General features: G+C 45.0%; 1 protein-coding gene across 1 annotated transcript in view; it reads left to right on the plus strand.

The window, feature by feature from the left end:
- The first annotated feature begins 15,065 nt into the window (after window positions 1–15,065).
- Window positions 15,066–16,376, plus strand: part of LOC144806006 (uncharacterized) — a 28,646-nt gene continuing 27,335 nt past the window's right edge. Inside the window, 1 exon segment of the mRNA XM_078672464.1 lies at window positions 15,066–16,360. Within this exon segment, the coding sequence (XP_078528590.1) occupies window positions 15,190–16,360 (1,171 nt within the window). The 5' untranslated portion in view covers window positions 15,066–15,189.

Below are 16,376 nucleotides of genomic sequence, written 5' to 3' on the forward strand. Positions count from 1 at the left end.
CGAATTTGAACATTATTGAGGATACGTAAAAATGAGTGCCTGATGGATCTTTAATGAAGAAATCATTATGCCTGCCTTCTCAAATCACATTCTAATTCATAAAAAATACACATATGCTTGAAAATGGGCAGTAGCCCAAGCTCCTGCATTATATAAAAATCATGTAGGATGGGATGAGGATTCTCCTCACCATAAAATTCAGTAAAAAAATCAACCTACTGCACAGAGGCAGTATCCTGTTAAGCAAGAAGCTAAAAAGCAAGTCAGGGAGATCCTAGATCAACTTGAATATCAGGGGGTAATTCTGATACTCGGCACCTTCCAGGTATAAATATACCAGCGCTTGCCTTAAGCAAACACACAGTGGTTTGGAGCAGGTTGGCTATCTTCTTACCCGAAGCCCAGATATAACGAGAGCCGAAGGAAGGCGACCCCCCCATTGACGCACTGAGAGAGACGCTGTCTTTTCTCCTGCTGAGAAATCCAGCTCCAGTGTTTCCAGTCACCCTTGCGGGTTGCTGGGAGATCGAGTCCTGAGATACAAGACCTCCTTCATTCTATAACCAAGGTAAGGAGCTGATTAGATCCGTAGAGAATTCTTGATTCAGATTCTTGGCAAAAACTATCTTAACTTAAATTGCAACTTACTTACTCCTTCCCACGTACTAAGCTTAGGTTAGTTACACCGGGGCAGGCGTATTTTAGAAACACCAGTTGAGCACGTTTAGTCAACTTTTATCATTGTATGTATTTTATCCATTTCAAGTATCATATGGCTCAGAAACCATATAAATGCTTTTACAGTATTATTTCATAATACTCCTTTTACTGTACGCACTTTACTTTATGACAAGTATTGCAATTGTGGCAATTCACTTCTCTTGCATGAGAAAGAAGACTGCTCAATAAATAACAACTTTTATTGAAAACGCCCGTCTCTCTATTTTTCTGCACTCTGGTGAAACTAAGCATGCACGATTGACTGAGTGAAATAGCTGTCTATTGTTTTCCGCGACTCTGGAGATATACTCCTTATTCTGGGGGAGCAAAGTTGTCATGTGTATGTGGTTGTTAGAAACTAATCCCTTCTTGTCTATTCAGGAAAGTTGACTCCTTCCTGTTCACTCGAGAAAGTTTCTAGTGACCTCTGAGCTAGCTGGCATTCATAATTAAGTCTAACATATTTAGTAGAGACCTAGTCAACCTCTGTCCTACGTCTAAACTATCGTTTATGTTATTCCAATGCGCAGAGCCTATTGGGAATATAGGAACTACACTTCAAGGTGAAGCCTGTCCAGGGGCAGAGGAGGTGAGGCATGTCCAGGGGCAGAGGAGGTGAGGCCTGTCCAGGGGGTGCAGAGGAGGAGAGGCATGTCCAGGGGTGCAGAGGAGCTGACTCCTTTCCAGGGGGCAGAGGAGGTGAGGACTGTCCAGGGGTACAGAGGAGGAGAGGTCTGTAAGGGGTACAGAGGAGGCGAGGCCTGTCCAGGGGTGCAGAGGAGCTGACGCCTATCCAGGGGGCAGAGGAGGTGATGCCTGTCCAGGGGTGCAGAGGAGGAGAGGTCTGTCCAGGGGTGCAGAGGAGGAGAGGCCTGTCCAGGTGTGCAGAGGAGAAGAGGCCTGTCCAGGTGTGCAGAGGAGGTAAGGCCTGTCCAGGGGTGCCGAGGAGGAGAGGCCTGTCCATGGTGCAGAGGAAGAGAAGGGTGCAGAGGAGGTGAGGCCTGTCCAGGGGGCAGAGGAGGTTAGTGTGAGAAGTTGGCCTGGCATATGCTGTCCACTAGTTATAGTGGGCACCTTGCACCAGTCCAAACAACCCTTATTGATGTTAGATTAAAGACAACCTTTATTGAAAGCTGTCCTAGTGGTAACTATGGAGAGCAGCCTTCAGTCTAAGTTTTGAAGGATTATGAAGCAGCCTGTTTTAGCAGTCTATAATCTCTTGAATGACCAAATGAGAACCACACCAGGTATATATATATATATATATATATAAAATATATGTATTTATTCAAAAAAACACACCCCTTAGTCTCTTTATGAGCTTAGAATTCGAAGTACACAAGTTACAAGTCAAATACTCACAGTAAATAGCACAGTTTACGATAAGCCCCTGGGGGGACCAAACCATATACTAAAATAGTGGTATAAGAACCACGACTTGACTGGACACAAGGCCTAGAGCCTGTAGAATCGCTGGGCCCCTGTGGAACCACCCAAGGTAGTGACACAGGGAACCCACGGGGAACGCGTGCAGTGTGGGAACACAGCCGCAAGCGCCGTTAGCTTCTATGGGTAAAGTCGCCGTTGGAAATTTAAAGTTTAAGGACACTTAGAAGTTGACTAGGATCAAACCCTTTTGGACTTAGATGGTTCTAGGGCCGACACTCACGGGAGCACCGGAGTAGTTGAGTTACCTAGCCCAGGAAAGCCGGAAGCATAGGTGCCAAATGGTGTCGGGTCACGTTGTTATTTTTAATGGCGAGTTGCTGCAAAGTGCTGCTGCCGGGAAGAGGAGAAGTGTCCGAAGAGATCCAAGCCTGGATCGAAGATGAGAAGAACCTGAAAGCAGAGGGGACAGGGTGTGGGTCACTTGCCAGAGACCGGGGGCATGATAGTCGAATGCCCACCGATGTAGGGTGCTTTAGATGAGATGAGGGGAAGCTTGACTCTTCAGCCACGGGGACCAGGAGGCGTCGATGACAAACAGGAGCTGGATTCGAGCTGTCCCACAAAGGATGTCGAGTGTTGCAGCGTCGGTGCCCGGATTGGATCTATTCGGACACTTCTCCTCTTCACGGCAGCAGCACTTTGCAGCAACTCGCTATTGAAAACGACAACGCGACCCGACACCATTTGGCACCTATGGTCCCGGCTTTCCTGGCTTAGGTAACACAAGTACCCCAGTGCTCCCACGGGTGTTGGCTCTAGAACCATCTAAGTCAAAAAGGGTTTGTTCCGAGTCAACTTCTAAGTGTCCTTAAACTTTAAATTACAGAGAAGATGAGGCCTGTCAGGTGTTAGGGGTGCAGAGAAAATGAGGTCTGTCCAGAGGGGGTGTAGAGGAGGTGAGGTCTGTCTTTTGCTGGGGGTGCAGACGATGTTGTGCCTGTACCGAGGGGGTGCAGAGGAGGTGATGCTTTTCTGGTGGGAGATGTGCAGAGGAGGTGAGGCCTCTCATGTCCAGTGAGTTACAAAGGAGGCCTGTCCAGGGGGGTGCAGAGGAGTTGAGGCCTGTCCAGGGGGGTGTAGAGGTGGTGAGGCTTGTCCAGGGGTGTGTAGAAAAGGTGAGGCCTGTCTGGGAGAGGTGCTAAGGAGGTGAGGCCTGTCCAGGGATGCAGAGGAGGTAAGGCCTGTCTAGGGGTGCAGAGGAGGTGAGGCCTGTCCAGGGGTGCAGTGGAGGTGAGGCCTGTCAAGGTGGGTGCAGGGAAGATAAGTCCTGTCCAGGGGTGTGCAGGGCAGGTGAGGCTTGTCCGAGGGAGTGCAGAGGGGAGAGCTGTTCTGTCCAGAGAGCTGCAGAGGAGGTGAGGCCTGTCCAGGAGATTGCAGAGGAGTTGGGGCCTGTCCTGAGCTGGGGGTGCGGTACAGAGGAGGCCTGCTGGGGTTGCAGAGGAGTTGATGCATGTCCAGTGGGGTGTAGAAGAGGTGAGGCCTGTCCGTGAGGTGCAGAAAAGGTGAAGTCTGTCCAGGGTGATATAGAGTAGGTGAGGCCTGTCTACGGGGTGCAGAGGAGGCGACGCCTGTTCTGGGGGGTGCAGAAGAGGTGAGTCTTGTTGTTCAGTATGCAGAGGAGGTGAGGCCTGTTCAGCACGGGCGCAAATGAGATGAAACCTGTCCTGTCCAGGGGGGTGCATAGGAGATGAGGCCTGTGAAGTAAAACTCCACAAAGAAGATAAGTGAAACTTCTTTATTTAAGATCAATAGAACCGGCACCCTCGGCTTGCTGGTGCCTGCTGATCCTAGTCAAGCGCAGCCTCATCAGCATTCCAAGGCTGCCTCCAATCGGAACATTCTAAGTAGAACCAAAGATGAGCGGGAGGAGGGGTGGGGGAAAGTACCAAGGGGACAAGATATAACACATCTTCCTCCCTGAAGGGAAGAGAGGAAGCCAAGTGAGAGGTAGAGAACAAGAAGTGTGGAAAAGTAGACTGGAGAAAGGAAGATGGAAGAGGATAAGAGGGAATAGGTGGAGGAAAGGGAAAGGGCTAAACAGGCAACAAAGTTCCAATATTTGGTCTTGTGCAGAAGACCTAACAAACACAGAATGTTACAATAAGTATGTCATCCTTCACATATTTCTGTATTCTTTGTGCCAACCTGGAAAGTTTCTTTGCCTTATTCCTCTTCTCGCCTGGACCTCATCAGACCGAGTATTCTGGGCAAGAGGTCTGCTGGCCACCCTATGTTCTACCTCATTCTGGCCTATGGCGACACAATGCATACTCCATTTTTTCCCATCTTCCAAAATGACAACATTCTTTTTAATCTCGCTTATTTTCTCTGGAGCATAATATTTGTCGCCTTTACCACTCAGGCCCTCAGGTTTCCTGATGTAAACATTTTGCCCCGTCTGAGAGACCTGTCTTTTGCACCCCATTTCCTGTCGTACCACTCCTTGTACTTCTTTTGTATGGATTCCACACTCATCCTGAACTCTCCTGGATTGACCCACACCTTATCTTTAGGGCACAGCCAGTTGGGGACAACTTTGAGCCCGCTTCCCCCCCACTCAAAAGTTCAAAGAGAGTATGACCTGTGGTGAGACTTGGTGCAGTATGGTATGACCATAGCGTATCTCTGATAGCTGGTTCAATGGGTTTACCGGACATGACTGCCAGTTGAAAGCACTCTTTTATCATTCGATTAGCCCTCTCAACCTTTCCATTAATCTTTGGACAATACAATGGTGTGCATATGTGGGGTATTGACATGTCCATAAGAAAGTCCTTCATTTCCTCTGACACCAACTGGACGCCATTGTCCGTGACTGTGGTAGAGGGAATGCCCTCCTTAGAGAATACTCTATAAAAACAACAAAGTTCCTTAATTTATAAGGATAGGGGTTAGAGATGCAAATTATAGACAACAATCTGTACTATAAGCAAGGTGTCCAGCCAGACACAAATTTAATCAATGTAAATGAATGAAAATCAAATAAAACGAACAAGAATACAGTGGGATACAATCCTGTATCCGATACATACAACACAACCAAGGAAACAGAAATTACATAAATACAGGCAGTTTTAGCAAGGGGAGGCGCTAGTAGGGTTTAGTAGTCATCTAGCCGACCTCATGTAGTATACACATTAGGTAATCCATTAATTATTACAGTGTTACCACACAATTGTCGACGGCGTTTCGATCCTACATATAATATGGGATCATCATCAGGACTAAAATTAATTGCCACAAAGCAAACTTAGAATGAGCTACGCATGGAGTACAGGAGAGTTGGCACCTTTGAATAGTGCATGCAGGTTTATAGAGAATACGTCACTCAAGAAAACAATTAGGGACTTTGTGTTGATGTTGTTCACAAATATGTAAGTAACCCAGTTTGAATAATAATCAATAAGCACTGATAGGTACCAATCCTGAGGTCCCTCTGCATGTATAGGACCAGTGATGTCAAAACCTAGTTAGTCCCAAGGAGACTTAGGGACCTCAACTGGGATGAGAGGGGTGCACGTGGTTGTTCTGGATTTATCACTCATTCCACATGCATAACAGTCTTTCACTTTTTCTTCCATTAACTGATCCATTCCAGGGAACCAATATTCAGACCTTAATCTTGCCTTGCAGAGACTCCTCCCCAAATGCCCTTCATGTGTAACATCTATTTTTTGGAATCTCAGTCCATCCGGAGGAACTATTTTCCCTGACTTGAGAAGAAACTTCGCCTCATTCGATAGGTCTTCTCTTACGTTCCAAAATGGTTGTATTTTCCCTGGAAGTTCTTTACATTTGATAGGCCAACCATTGATGACATATGATTTCACTTTGCTGATGATATCATCATGCTCCATGTGAAAGTCCTACTGGTCTTTTGTTACAGCTGGAAGCCTTACCTCCAGAACCCCTTTGTTACCTGTGGATTCAACATTTTCCTTTTCCACTGGTGCCCTTGATAGAAAATCCGCTACTTTATTCTGTTGGCCAGGAACATACACCATTTTGAAATTGAATCCTTGTAGCCCTAATGCCCATTTTGCAATGCGGGGGTCATATTCTCCATATCCTTTTTAGTGAACAAGGACAATAGGGGTTTGTGATCCGTATGTACTTCAAATGGTAGGCCCCATGCATTGAATCTGAAGTGTTTTATTGACCAAAAAACAGCCAAAACCTACTTTTTCTACTGTAGAATAATTTGATTCAGCCCCTGTTAGTATTCTAGAGGCGAAAGCCACTACATTCACCTTCTTGTCAATCCTCCAATGCCTTTACCACTTGCATCTGTGGAAATAATAGTGTCTTTATCCACATTGAAGTTCCCAATGGACGGGGCAGAAATTATGGATTCCTTTATGCTCTCTAAAGCTTCTTTTTGTTCTATGCCCCAAATGAGAGGTTGAGATAGCATTGCAAAATTTCTGATATACTTGCCCATATATTCAACCAAATCTAGGAAAGGCAGAATTTCCTCTTTACACGTTGGGGTAGGGGCTCTTCTCACAGTTTCAACGAGATCTATCTTAGGTTTTATGCCCTCCTCAGAGATTGTGTGACCTAGATAGTCCACAGATGTAACACCTAGTTTACATTTGCTTTCTTTTGTAGTGAACCCTACCTATCTCCGTCTTTTGAGGACCATACCAGCATTAGAATTGTGTTCTGTTTCACTTGAACCGTAGATCAAAATATCGTCCTGAAAACACATATTCTTGGGGCAATCTTTAAGTACATGTTGCATTGTACATTGAAATGCCGAAGCTGCAGACGCCAACCCAAATGGCATCCTCAAGCATTTGTAGTTGCCAAATGGGGTGGTGAATTCTGTCAAAGGTTGAGATTCAGGATGTAACTAGATTTGATAATAGGCCGAGGAAAGATCAAGAACACTAAAAATGTTGGTCCTTGTATCGTACTCAACATTTTATTGATCCTCGGTAAAGGATGTCTGTCAACTAAAATGTTAGCATTTAAGGCCCTAAAGTCCACACATAGTCTAATACTCTGACCACTATCCTTGGTTGTGATGACTATGGGTGCCAACCAAGCAGAGCTCTCTATTTCTTGAATTACACCTTGGTTGACCAATTTTTCAATTTCTAATCTTAAAGGTTCTCTCATAAGTCAAGAAATAGTACGTGTTTTGCAAACTATTGGGACAGCACCTTCTTTTAGAGCAATTTTATGCATGTCATTTTTTAACAAGCCCAAATTTTCATTAAAATCATCTGGGAATTATTTAGTGAGATTGGTTCCGATTTCTGGGGGATCAATAAGTAAAACTTGATCATGATTATTGGACTCCAGGGTAATTTCTAATTCTTTCTGATGTTTCCACCCCAGAAGAACCAATCCCTGCTTGGTTATATACACCTTCCCCACTGTGTGTCTATTTTTAAATGAAATTCTTATTCTCACCATCCCTTCTAAGGGTATAGGTTCTCTATTGTACCCAGATGGACTTATATCAGCATTTTCCAACTTGATGTTAAGCTTAGAAAACTTCTCGTTAAAAATGTTCTTTTCCATTAGAGTAAAAGGGGAACATGAGTCTGCATATACCTTGAATTTTCCCCATCAAGACTAATCTCACATGTAGGATACTGTGTTTTTTTCTCCAAGTTTCCTTCCTCAATCTGAAAAATAAAATTATTTTCATCTTCCTTCTCTACCTCAGGGTTTTCAATCACATGTACTTTTAGACTATATAACAGCCTGTCAGGGAAGGGGGGCTGTCCAAAGTAGTTCAGAGGAGGTGAGGCCTGTCCAGAGCTCGGGGGTGCAGAATAGATGAGGCCTGTCCAGGGGGGTGCAGAGGAAGTGAGGCCTGTCTAGTGGGGTGCAGAGGAGGTTAGGAATGTCCAAGGGGTGCAGAGGAGGTGAGACCTGTCCAGGGAGGTATAGAGAAGGTGAGGCCTGTGCAGCATGGTTCAGAGGAGGGGATGCCAGTGCAGTGGGTGCAGAGGACGTGAGGAGTGTCCAGGGAGCTGCATTGTAGGTGAGGCTTGTCCAGGGGGGTGCAGTGGAGGTGAGGCCTGTCCATTGGGTGGAGAGGAGGTGAGGCTTATCCTTTACTGGGTGGTGCAGATGATGTGGGGACTGTCCAGAGGGGGTGCAGAGGCGGTGAGGCCTGCATGAAGGGGCGGAGTGTGCTAAAGAGGTGAGGCCTGTCCAGTGGGATGCAGAGGGGAGGAGGCAATTTCCAGAGGGGGGGCAGAGTAGGTGAGGTCTATCCACATGGGTGCAGAGGAGATGAGGCATGTCGGGCAAGGGGATGGGAGGTGCAGCAGAGGTGATGCCTGTCCAGGGTGGTGCAGAGCAGGGAAGGCCTGTCCAGGGAGTGCAGAGAAGGTGAGGCCTGTCCAGGGGTGCAGAGGAGGAGCGAGGCTTGTCCAGGGTGCAGAGGAGGCGAGGCCTGTCGAGGGGTGTAGAGGAGGTGAGGACTGGCCAGGGGTGCAGAGGAGGAGCGAGGCCTGTCCAGGGGTGCAGAGGAGGAGAGGCCTGTCCAGGGGGTGCAGAGAAGATGAGATTTGTCCAGCGGTGCAGAGGAGGTAAGGCCTGTTCTGTTCTGTCCAGGGGGGTACAGCCGAGGTGAGACCTGTCCAGGTGGTACAGAGAAGGTGAGACCTGTGGAGAGGGGGTGAGGTGCAGATGAGGTGAGACCTGTCCTGTCGGGGGGAGATTAGAAGAGGTGAAGCCTGTCCAGGGGGAGGCACAAAGAAGGTGAGGCCTGTCCAGCAGGTGTAGAGGAGGTGAGGACTGTCCATGGGATGTATAGGGGGTGAGGCCTGTCCAGGGGTGCAGAGGAAGTGGGGCCTGTCCAGCGATGCAGAGGAGGTAAGGCCTGTTCTGTACAGGGAGGGTGCAGCCGAGGTGAGACCTGTCCGGGAGGTACAGAGAAGGTGAGACCTGTGGAGAGGGGGTGAGGGGCAGAGCAGGTGAGACCTGTGGAGAGTGAAGCCTGTCCCGGGGGAGGCACAAAGAAGGTGAGGCCTGTCCAGCAGGTCCAGAGGAGGTGAGGACTGTCCATGGGATCTATAGAGGGTGAGGCCTGTTTGGAGGGAGGTGCAGAGGAATCAAGGCCTGTCCAGGGGTGCAGAGGAGGAGAGGCCTGTCCAGGGGTGCAGAGGGGGTGAGGCCTGTCCATGTGATGTAGAGTGGGTGTGGCCTGTTTGGAGGGAAGTGCAGAGGAGGCGAGACCTATCGGGGGGGACGCAGAGGAAGGGAGGCCTTTCCATGGGGCTCAGAGGAGGTGAGTGAGGCCTGTTCAGGAGGGTGTAGGGGAGGTGAGGTCTGTCATGTGCTTGGGTGGTATAATGGAGGTGGGGCCTCTCCAAGAGGGATGCAGTGGAGATGAGGCCTGTTCGTCCAGACGGGGTGGTCGAGAGCTGAGTTTGTTAATTGTTGTCCCAAGAGATTTGTGGATTGAGTGTAAGTTGCTTGTAAACTGGCCAATTGAAGAGCCACAGAGTAAAACGCCTCAAAATATTGTATTATATTACAAGAGAATAATGCAGATTTACAGACAATATTGCAAAGTCGAAGACCGGGTAAAAGAGGGCGCATCTTTTAGCGCTGCATCCAGAGGTTAGTGCTAAATGTGAGGGGCTGCAGACAAACATTTTGGATGTGATTTTGTTTTATGCAAAGTTCTGTAGTGACAATTTTGTTACTAAGCAGAAAAATATCAAAGAAAAAATAATGAGCGCTCAGACAAAAATGTTCCAGAAGGGTGATGAAATTGATTCTCATGGATTGTATTCTCGTTTTGATTCTGGGTTTGTTGCTGGTGTGAATTTGGATATGCACGGCGTTGGTGTGCAGAGTAATGATGTTCATTATGTGCAAGGAGGAAATGTTGTTCCTCTGGGTCAGGGCCGGACTGGGAACCCAAACCAGGACTGACTATTTTGACGGCCCGGGGCAGGATAGAACGTCAAATTCTCAACAAATGTAAGATTTCAGCAAAATCCTTTTTTGATTAATAATGATTTTCCACAACTTGCATCTACACTTAGAGTTTCTACTGCACTGAATCAGACACAATGACGGTGCCTGAGACGGGAGAAGGATTGCGTGCTTGGTGCAGACCTAGAGGCCAGACTGGGATCCCAAACCAGGCCTGACAATTTTGACGGCCCCTGCCACTTTTGTTGCTGGCGGGCAATATAGCATCACCACAGCAAAACCAGCCCCCCATAACAAATATGTTTCCAAGCCCTGAACAATTGCCCCCCACTGTCCCAGCCTCCCGGGGAAACACCCGAAGCCCGTTACGGCCAGTCCGGCCCTGCTCACGGTATAGGTTTTACTGACAGTGGCAATTTAACTGGCCTCTGTGACGAGCATGTAGAATCAAAGGCAGATATATTGGAACATGCCTTCAGTCCCGATGGCCCTACAGCCCAGTGCAGAATAGAACGCCAAAATTCTTAACAAATTTAGGATTTCAACAAAATTCTTTTTTAATTAATAATGATTTTCCACAACTTTCTCCTACACTAGGAGTTTCTACTGGACAGAATCAGACTCAATGACGGTGCCTGAGACGGGAGAAGGATTGCATGCTTGGTGCAGTCGTAGAGGTCACCCAGAGTGGCCCTTTGAAGAAGAAGTAAATGGGAATCTGGCATCTCTTTTAATCAATAAATGTGCCTCCCGTGCCACAGTCAGACTTACAGGAACGCCCAACCCACCCCTCTTGGGAAAGGAGTGCAGGTTGTAGGCATTTCTATTAAACAACTAATAAGCTGGCAGCAAATGTTCCCGTACAAATTGGGTCAATGATGAATGGCCACAAACTTAAACTGTGATTAAGAGCCCGTTATTATGTTAGGGAATAACCTTGTAAAATGACTTGTGGATTTTAGGGGAAGAGTCACAATTCATTATTCATTTTGGGGGTGTGGTTTATTAAATCACATTTTGTTGTGTCATGCTTTCATGAACATTCATTGATTGTTGTCATTTTTATCTCATCATGAACCATGTCAATAATGTGTTCTCTCTGTCTAAAAACGTATAAAATGTATTATTTTGGGATATTTGCTGGAATTGTTTTATTTTACACTTTTCCTAAAGTCAGACTACATGTCAGTCCTCTTACTGATTTTGTACTTAAGAACTTTTCCTTGATTTTTAACTAAGCAGATTCTATGACAGTTTGCTCTTTGATATTATAGAAAAACGTTTTCTTATTTCTTAGCACACATTTGTTGTGGTGGTCTGTCTATTGACTTTACAGCTAGAGTTATTTCTGATTCTGACTTTTGATATACTTTAGAAGTTACATTTATGTGATTCTCCTGAAAATATTATGATAATTATTTCTCTGACGGAGTAACCATGTTTATGCCTTCAGTAATTATTTGAAACCTTTAATATAGCTTTGAAGCTTGTTGTAGCTCCAAAGGCAAGGGCCTTTACCAAGGGAGCGGTCCTTTAATGGGCAGTATTGCCTGCTATGGCTGACTATAAGGTCTTTACACTGTTTGCCCCATGAGGGTAGAACGTGTTAATAAAACAACGGTGTCCCAGAGACCGAGGGGGTTGAAACACCTCCGGTACTCTGAAACCTTTGTTTCACAGCTGTTGCCTTGAATGTTCAACAGCTAACAGCCGCATGTAGGACCACAGGGGTCAATTGTTGAACATTCACAGCAATAGCTGTGAAAGGAGGCTGAAGTCAGCCCCTGGTTCTCCCTGGGCTTGGCTAAACCTCTTTTCATTATTCAGGTGAGCCGGGGAGATGCAGGAGGTGAGTAGACCCCCCACCCTCCTTCTGAGACGCTAGTGACACAGCGAGCTACCGGAGGAGGAAGGGGGCAGTCTCTTTTGTGCCCTGCTGCAGGCTCTATCTTCTGCCTTCTCCTGCCCAATACATAAATTTTGGAGAGACAGAGGCTGTGTATAAGGACATTGTAATGTTGAGAGCAGCGTGTCTATATCAGGTTGTATAGGCTGCTGCTGCTCCGTTGTCTTCAATGGAGGTCTCAACATTTCAATATTCTAAGCTTTGTCTTGCAAAGGATTTATTCCAAATTATAGTCCTTGGGTCATCGTCCTGTAGGTCTCAAAAGACTCTGACCCTCCACATCACACCTTTAAATAATGTATACATTCAAAGCGCCAACACATTGATGCCTTGTTGCTTACATTGATCAGCATTCGAACTCTGCATCAGCTTGAGCTTGAATTGCAGTTGCTCAGAGAACATGGTTTGGAAAAATCTAAGAGTCTGATTGAATCATTTATGAATGGTAGGCAGAATTATGTACAAGGACTTTAACATACCTTTTGTGAACCAGATTGTTTTGATTCCCAAGTTTCATGGGCTAGAAATGGAAATATGGGGGTTATGAAGACGTGGACTGGGTTGTTGGGGATGGTTCTCTGAAACTGTGAGTGCACTCCATATTAACAGAGACCTTTTCCTGCAAAGGATTCTGGTTCTTGAACCAAAAAAAGTATTTATTCATAACCAGAGTTACTTGGCAATGGCCTCCAGAGAATAAGAGATTCTTTTATTTTGGAAGTTCAGGACTGTTATTTGGAAGACGTGATGAAGTGTGATTGTCGTCTGACGCAAAACTATTTCTTTACTTCCTTTCAAGGTATTCTGGGATGACCAGGTGGTGCAGCGTGGCTGCCACCCTCAGAGGAACAAAAAAGAATATAACTGTCAGGTAAGGATTCCTATAACTCTAAGTTTCCTTTTCCCCTGTTTCTTCTTACTTTATTCCCTTTCTTGAGCTCTGTTGTTTTTGTCTCTTCAACTTCAACATTTGACTCCCTCAGTGCACTATTCTTGTTGTTATCAAACTTCGGATAATCACCTGATGGAGCCATATTCCTCCTGGAACATGTTGGGGGGTGCACTGCAGGCCCAGTTCCTTTTTAAATCAGTTTTGCGCAGCAGTTCCTTAACTATTATCACATTTGTCTCCTCCTCTACACCAGGTGAGACTATCCTCCATCTGTCTGTCTTTCGGCGTCGTTTCTCTCTGGATCTGACTTCCATCTTTTGTGTACTCCCATCCTGTTCTTTTCTGTCTTGTCAACTACAAGCAAAAGACACAGTACATGTGCGTGGGCACACATGCACACAGGACTTGCTTTAGGGTGGTGCGACTGGTGGAGATGCACCTGACTGTGTTTAAAAGTAACTTATGGGTTCACAAGCATCTGCTGCACAGTTTTCTGTGCGGGAAAATGTGATGAGAGTGGAAGGTAGCCTTTTTTCTCTTTCCTCTGTTTTGTGTTTTTCTTTTCTTGACCCTTTTCGGTTTCCTCTAGTGTTGTGCTTTTTTTTCTCTTTTTCAGTTGTTGCAGTGCCCGGGTCCTGTCGAAGGAGCATGATGAGTTCTGGGCCACCAAGTAAGTCCTTATTATCCGCACAATTTGAAACTGTAAATTCCACTGAGCTAACTGGACACAGGGTCAGTCTACAGTAACATTTAAAGCACTGAGTGCAACAAGGCCAATCCCTTCGTTCAATAAAATGTCCCTTCCTAGATCACTGGAAAAAGGAATAGATGAACAGTCTAGGTGGGCAGGGGAGTAAATACCATATGATCATTTATTAAAAGTATTACAGATATCTCATTGTGATGCCAGCCTTTGCCACAGAAATTGTAAATTGATAGTGTTGGCTGCTTCTGAGAATCTGTGTCACAATATATGTGCAACTTGTGTTTCTTTCTTAAATATTAGTTACGTTTGCTCTCACATCCTTGAGTTCCAGTAATACCAAGCTCCCGATCTACACTGTTTCACCACGATCAGAAATGCAACTCAACTGATTTCCTATCTTGTTTTTGTCAATACTTTCTTTGTGCAAAGTATACGGTCATAAATATTTTTTCTTTGTGTTCATTTACAATCTCTGACTCCATTTCTACAGGTGACTGAAGCATGAACAGAAAAAAGAAGGTTTACATTTAGAGAAACACAACAAAAAGGATTATTTCAATGAAAGTTAAAACATTCTCAAACTCTAGAGAAGAAACACATTATATGTGCCAGGAATGGTGAGGATGTTGTAGCGGAAGAAACTGGTGATTGTGAAAGTTGTCAAATCCCTAAAGTAAAAGGACCATAAATACTTACCAAGTGTCAATAACTGAGATTAAGGAGAGCATTGGCCACAATTGATCCCCACGCCGTGCACTTGAGAAAACTCAGTGCTGTAAATTCTGTTTGATGGTTTACGAGAAATGCTTTGGAGACCCAAACCCTCCCCAACAGATCAGCATCCGTAGACGTGTTGTGATGTGACAGAACCGTCAAAAAGACTGATATCCTCGGTTTACAAGTGCAAGCTTTTGACTCCGTCTCCTGGAGACAAGAGGAAGGAAAAGATTATTTAAAAGAAAGTCATTGTAAATACGCTTTCCCAGATGTCGTTACAGTAAAGATGCTGGATTATCGTTTCCAATATAGGAAGATTTTCCCCACCTGCTCTGTCTCTTGGGTTGATCCGAGTGGTTTCAAAGTATCCTGTAACTTCCAAAGTGGATCATGTACCTGTCTTAGCCACTGAGCAAAAATGCATATACTGGCACAGAAAGTATAAAAGGGGCCAGTGTTGCGCTATTGATAATTCATAAACCACCCTGGCATGCCCTAATCATCTGTCATTACTTGTATGTACAAACATACCTTACAGGCAAACACTAAACCCCAAAGGCCTTATTAGTGCTTTTAAAACTCCTAAATCAAATATGAAGAAACTAGAATCTCTAAATGAGACTAATTAAACATGAGAGAATTCACCCGGGCATAACTTGGAGAAAATGAATCCATGAGGAGCATTTTAATAAATACAAGGAGCTCCTCAGTGAAAGTTTATAAGACAAGTTAAATCTGTGCCTTTAAAGGTAGGAAAATGATCTCCAGGTAAAAACTATCATTAGTTAAATACATATATTAAGAAGAGCATCTGAAATGTATTTTAGAAGTTAATGCTGAGTTATAACATAAACAAGTACACAATCAGAAATCCGATTCAGTCTTAAGATGACTTGTATTCAGGAACAAACCCAACTTGGAGAAACAAATAACTCGAATAAGCACAATAAATGTGAGAACAGCTTTAGTTATCAATCCCACCTCACTAAACATGAGAAAACTAGCTCTGGACGAAAACACTATCAGTGTCCTGAATGCCAGAAAGACTTCAGTCTCAAAACCAACCTTACGTTACATGAAATAACCCATACTGGGCATAAAACGTATCAGTACCCTGAATGCCAGAAAAGCTTCAGTAGCAAATCCAATCTCACTTTACATGAAAGAACCCACACTGGACAAAAACCTTATCAGTGCTCTGAATGCTGTAAATGCTTCCGTCAGAAATCCAGCCTTACTGTACATGAAAGAACCCACACTGGACAAAAACCTTATCAGTGCTCGGAATGCTGTAAATGCTTCCGTCAGAAATCCAACCTTAGGGCACATGAAAGAACTCACACTGGACAAAAACCATATCAGTGCTCCATATGCCAAAAAAGCTTCAGTTTTCGTGGCAGTCTGATTCAACATCAGGTAACTCACACTGGACAAAAACCTTATCAGTGCTCTGAATTCTGTAAAAGCTTCAGTAGTAACTCGACTCTCTCTCAACATGAGAGAGCCCATACTGGACAAAAACCTTATCAGTGCTCTGAATGCTGGAAAAGCTTCAGTCAGAAAGGCCATCTAACTCAACATGAAAGGACCCACACTGGGCATAAGCCGTATGAGTGTTCTGAATGCCAAAAAGTTTTCTATCAGAAATCCGGTTTAACTCTACATCAGAAAATCCATACTGGGTTCAAACCGTATCAGTGCTCTGAATGCCAGAAAGGTTTTTATCAGAAATCCGGTTTAACTCTACATCAGAGAATCCATACTGGGTTCAAACCGTATCAGTGCTCTGAATGCCAGAAATGCTTCAGTCATAAAATATCTCTCACTCTCCATGAGAGAACTCACACTGGGCAGAAACCGTATCAGTGCTCTGAATGCCGGAAAGGATTTAGTCAGAGATGCAGTTTAATTGAACACAAGAGAACTCACACTGGACAAAAACCTTATCAGTGCTCTGAATGCTAGAAAAGCTTCAATCGGAAATCCAACCTTACTGTACATGAAAGAACCCACACTGGGCTCAAACCGTATCAGTGCTCTGAATGCCAAAAAAACTTCAGACATAGATCTGGTTT

The sequence above is a fragment of the Lissotriton helveticus genome (assembly GCF_964261635.1).
Source record: "Lissotriton helveticus chromosome 1_1 unlocalized genomic scaffold, aLisHel1.1 SUPER_1_unloc_39, whole genome shotgun sequence".
NCBI lineage: Eukaryota > Metazoa > Chordata > Amphibia > Caudata > Salamandridae > Lissotriton > Lissotriton helveticus.